Below are 3,847 nucleotides of genomic sequence, written 5' to 3' on the forward strand. Positions count from 1 at the left end.
CCTGGCAGACTGGGTCAGGGATGGTGCTGACTGGCCTGGCTGTGTGGGTCCTGCCTAGGAGCCACCTGCAGATTATCGGCCCTGTGCGGTGCCAGCCACCCAGCCCCCTCCGCCCTCTCACACCCCCCGGGCTGGGTGACCTCCCCCCACCTCGCTCCCAGGCTGCTGGCGCCTGGCGGGGGCCGATAATTGATGTAAATTTGCTGACGCTGCTGGCGGGGGATTCCCTGCAGGGAGGCGGGGATGACCTGGGCTGCATGCCACCTCCTCCCCGCGGGCCAGACTTCCCCCCCAGCTGGGTTTCCCCCTGACCCCTTCCTCCGTCACATGTCCCCGCCAGGTCCCCCATCACCGGGCTAACAGCAGCCACATGCACACCCCCAAGAGCCAGCTGGACGACCCCTTCTTCATCGTCGAGACCATCTGCATCTGCTGGTTCTCCTTCGAGCTGGCGGTGCGGTTCCTGGCCAGCCCCAGCAAGCCGGCCTTCTTCAAGGACATCATGAACATGATCGACTTCGTGGCGATCATCCCCTACTTCGTGGCGCTGGGCACGGAGTTCGCCCGGCAGCGGGGGGTGGGCCAGCCGGCCATGTCGCTGGCCATCCTCCGCGTCATCCGGCTGGTCAGGGTCTTCCGCATCTTCAAGCTCTCGCGCCACTCCAAGGGGCTGCAGATCTTGGGCCAGACGCTGAAGGCCAGCATGCGGGAGCTGGGCTTGCTCATCTTCTTCCTCTTCATCGGCGTCATCCTCTTCTCCAGCGCCGTCTACTTCGCCGAGGCCGACCACGCCGAGACCAACTTCACCAGCATCCCCGAGGCCTTCTGGTGGGCCGTGGTCACCATGACCACAGTGGGCTATGGGGACATGTCCCCCGTGACGGTGGGCGGGAAGATCGTGGGCTCGCTGTGCGCCATCGCCGGGGTCCTCACCATCTCCCTCCCGGTGCCCGTCATCGTCTCCAACTTCTCCTACTTCTACCACCGGGAGACGGAAGGCGAGGAGCAGGGCCAGTACACCCACGTGGCCGGCTGCCCTGGCCGCCTGCCCTCCCCGTTGCTGCCCGCCCGCCAGGAGAAGGCCTGCGGGAAGGAGGAGACATACTGTGGAGATGGGGCCCTGGCGCTGCCCAGCTGCCGGCTCCTGGACGGGATGGTGGCCTCGGCCAGCAGCCAGACGGTCCTGCTGGAGCCCCAACAACCGAACCGGGGCTTGGTGACCCAGGTGTGAACCTGCTGGCGCCTCTCCCCACCCAACTTCCAACCTGCCGCCCCCACCCCTCCTCGGCGCCTCTCTTGGGCGGTGGGAGACGAGATTGGGTCCTGGGTTTGGCCACTCTGTCTCTAACCAGAGAGGGGCGAGGGAGTGGGGGGTGTCTCCTGGCACGGACACTGCCCCCCTCGCCTGGCCAGAAAGCTCTGGCTGCAGCCGGCCCGGTACCGAGGCCTCCCCCGCCCCCAGTCCCGTCTCCCGCTCCCTGACTGAGAGCAGCTGGCCCCGGGGCACTTGCTGAGCTCACCTCAGCATGTTCTCGGGTTACATCTGCTGGAGAGCGCCCTGGAACATACCCCACGCCACCGAGCCCCAAATAGCAAGCGTGGGGATAAATAAGGGAAGGCGTCTTGCCAAGGTATCTGAGCGAGCTTTGCAGGGCAATACAATCTCAGCCGTTGGAGAGGTGGAGGGCCAGGGGCAGGGGCCGGGGAGGCGGCCAGAGCCCCGGGGACATTGTGACTATGTTTCATGTGCTGGACTGGGGTTGTCTCCCACCCCAGTGTCTCACTTCGGGAGCTATCCTTCCCATCAGCTCCACACCTCAACTAGGGACATGCCCAGCCCACCCGGCCTCTCCCATGCTGGCAGATTCAAAGCTAGGGCCGGGACGGTTGCTTCTGCCGAGTGTGTCTCCTTCCTGCCCCCACCAGGTGCAGGGCGGATCTCCCCTGGAGACGTTTGCCTGGTAAGCTGGGCTCAAAGGCGTCAGCCCTTCCACAAAACCGGCCAAGCAAAGAGAAGAAAATTTGGCTCACAGCTTCCATAAGGACGAGCTCCACACTGCTGCCCCGACTCAGCCTTGACTTAACTCAGTCAGTGGGTCACTCAGCTTGTCCCCAACCCAACGCAGTCCAGGACCCTCCAGTTCCACAACCCTACGCAACTCAATCCCCTCCCAACCCAGCCCGTTCCCAACCCAACCCAACACAGTACAGTCCCCGCAATCGTACGCAACTCAATCCCCTCCCAACTCAACACAGAATGTTCCCAACCCAACCCAACGCACTCCAGTCCCCCGCAACCCTACACAACTCAATCCAGCCCGTTCCCAACAAAACACAATGCAGTCCAGTCCCCTCAATCCTACGCAACTCAATCCCCTCCCAACTCAACCCAGAACGTTCCCAGCCCAACCCAACGCAGTCCAGTCCCCCGCAACCCAACACAACTCAATCCCCTCCCAACTCAAACCAGCCCGTTCCCAACACAACCCAACGCAGTCCAGTCCCCTCCCAACCCAACACAACTCAATCCCCTCCCAACTCAACCCAGCCCATTCCCAACCCAACCCAACGCAGTCCAGTCCCCTCCCAACCCAACACAACTCAGTTCTACTCAATCCCCCAACCCAACTCAGTCCTCTTCTGGTCCTTTTCCAACCCACTCCAAACCCCTTCCAATCAAATGTTTTCCCCCAAACCCTGCAAAGCTGACACCTCCCGCAGAGTGCAGTTGCATCCCCCAGGAGTTCGGGGGCCACCCAGATGTCCCCGGCTTGCCGTACCCCCAGAATCACATACCTCCAGCTTGTCCCAAGCTAATGGGCAAGCTGAGGCGGGGAAAGAGAAGCTCAGGGGAGTCCCAAGTCTTAAACATTGGTGTTTGCCACACACAGAAACGCCCAGCGAGCTGGAGGGCAGCGTAGAGTAGGAGAAGAGGGACATGGGATGGAGAGGGAGAAATCTCCGTCCCCCCCTTCCCCATTGTCCTCCTGGCTACAGGCCACCTCCCTCATTCGTTGTCTTAATTTTCGTTTCAATGGTCTTAAATGCTGGGTCGGAGAGGACAGTGGCACCAGGAACAGGCGTGAGTGTAAATGTTGTGAGGAGAAAGGCCTGTCGGGGGTGTGTGTGCGAGGGGCGGGTGGGGCCTACAGCACAATGACGGTGCAAACGTGCAGGAACAACAGTGCACGTGTGCCCATGAGTACTGCTCTAACCATTGTATGACCACGCGGTCCCCCGTGGTGTCACGGCTGGTGTATCGTCCGGGCGAGCAGCACATCTGTTGGGCCACCCCGAAAGCAACGTGGACCACACAACCCAGACCCGCAATGCACCCGGGGCAGCCACGGGTCTCTCGCATGGTGCCCCCTTCCTGGAGGGACCCAGGGCCACCCCACCAGGGCCTCGCTCCGAGCGGCTACTCCGGAGGGACCCCAGCCAGCGCTCCCTGCCCAGCCCCGAACGTCCCGGGAACTGCTGCCCCGCCAGGAGCAGCTGAGCTCTCGCTCCGTTCAGCTCGGGACAGTTAAAGCAGACGCTGGACTCTGGACTGCAGGATGCAAGGTCCTAGGCGCTGGGTCTCCGCTTCCCAGGCGCTTTGCAAAGAACGGCCGCTTCTTAAAAGGGGCTCCAGACGCAGGGGCCGATCCGGGTCTTCTCCAGACGCGGGGGCTTTGCACAGAAAGGTCTCCCCCCGACGCCCGCAGTGCCTGTAGGACTTCACACGTCGGCCCCTGAGCTTTGCGCTTTATTTATTTTTAATTGCAGATTATTGTGGCCGAGATCAGGGCGCTGTGGTGCCATGCGCTGCCAGACCCTGACCAAAATCAGGGCCCCATCGCGCCAG

The 3,847-nt window shown here is 62.5% G+C and overlaps 1 protein-coding gene across 1 annotated transcript; it reads left to right on the top strand.

The window, feature by feature from the left end:
• Positions 1-340: 340 nt before the first annotated feature.
• LOC112123218 (potassium voltage-gated channel subfamily A member 7-like) lies at positions 341-1,231 on the top strand (the record flags this gene model as incomplete). Its single annotated transcript, XM_024221877.2, has 1 exon — positions 341-1,231. A coding segment is annotated over one exon (891 nt), but the record flags the coding sequence as incomplete, so codon positions are not given.
• Positions 1,232-3,847: the final 2,616 nt, after the last annotated feature.

This window comes from Terrapene carolina, unplaced genomic scaffold (assembly GCF_002925995.2).
Source record: "Terrapene carolina triunguis isolate 2854851 unplaced genomic scaffold, T_m_triunguis-2.0 Scaffold34438, whole genome shotgun sequence".
NCBI lineage: Eukaryota > Metazoa > Chordata > Testudines > Emydidae > Terrapene > Terrapene triunguis.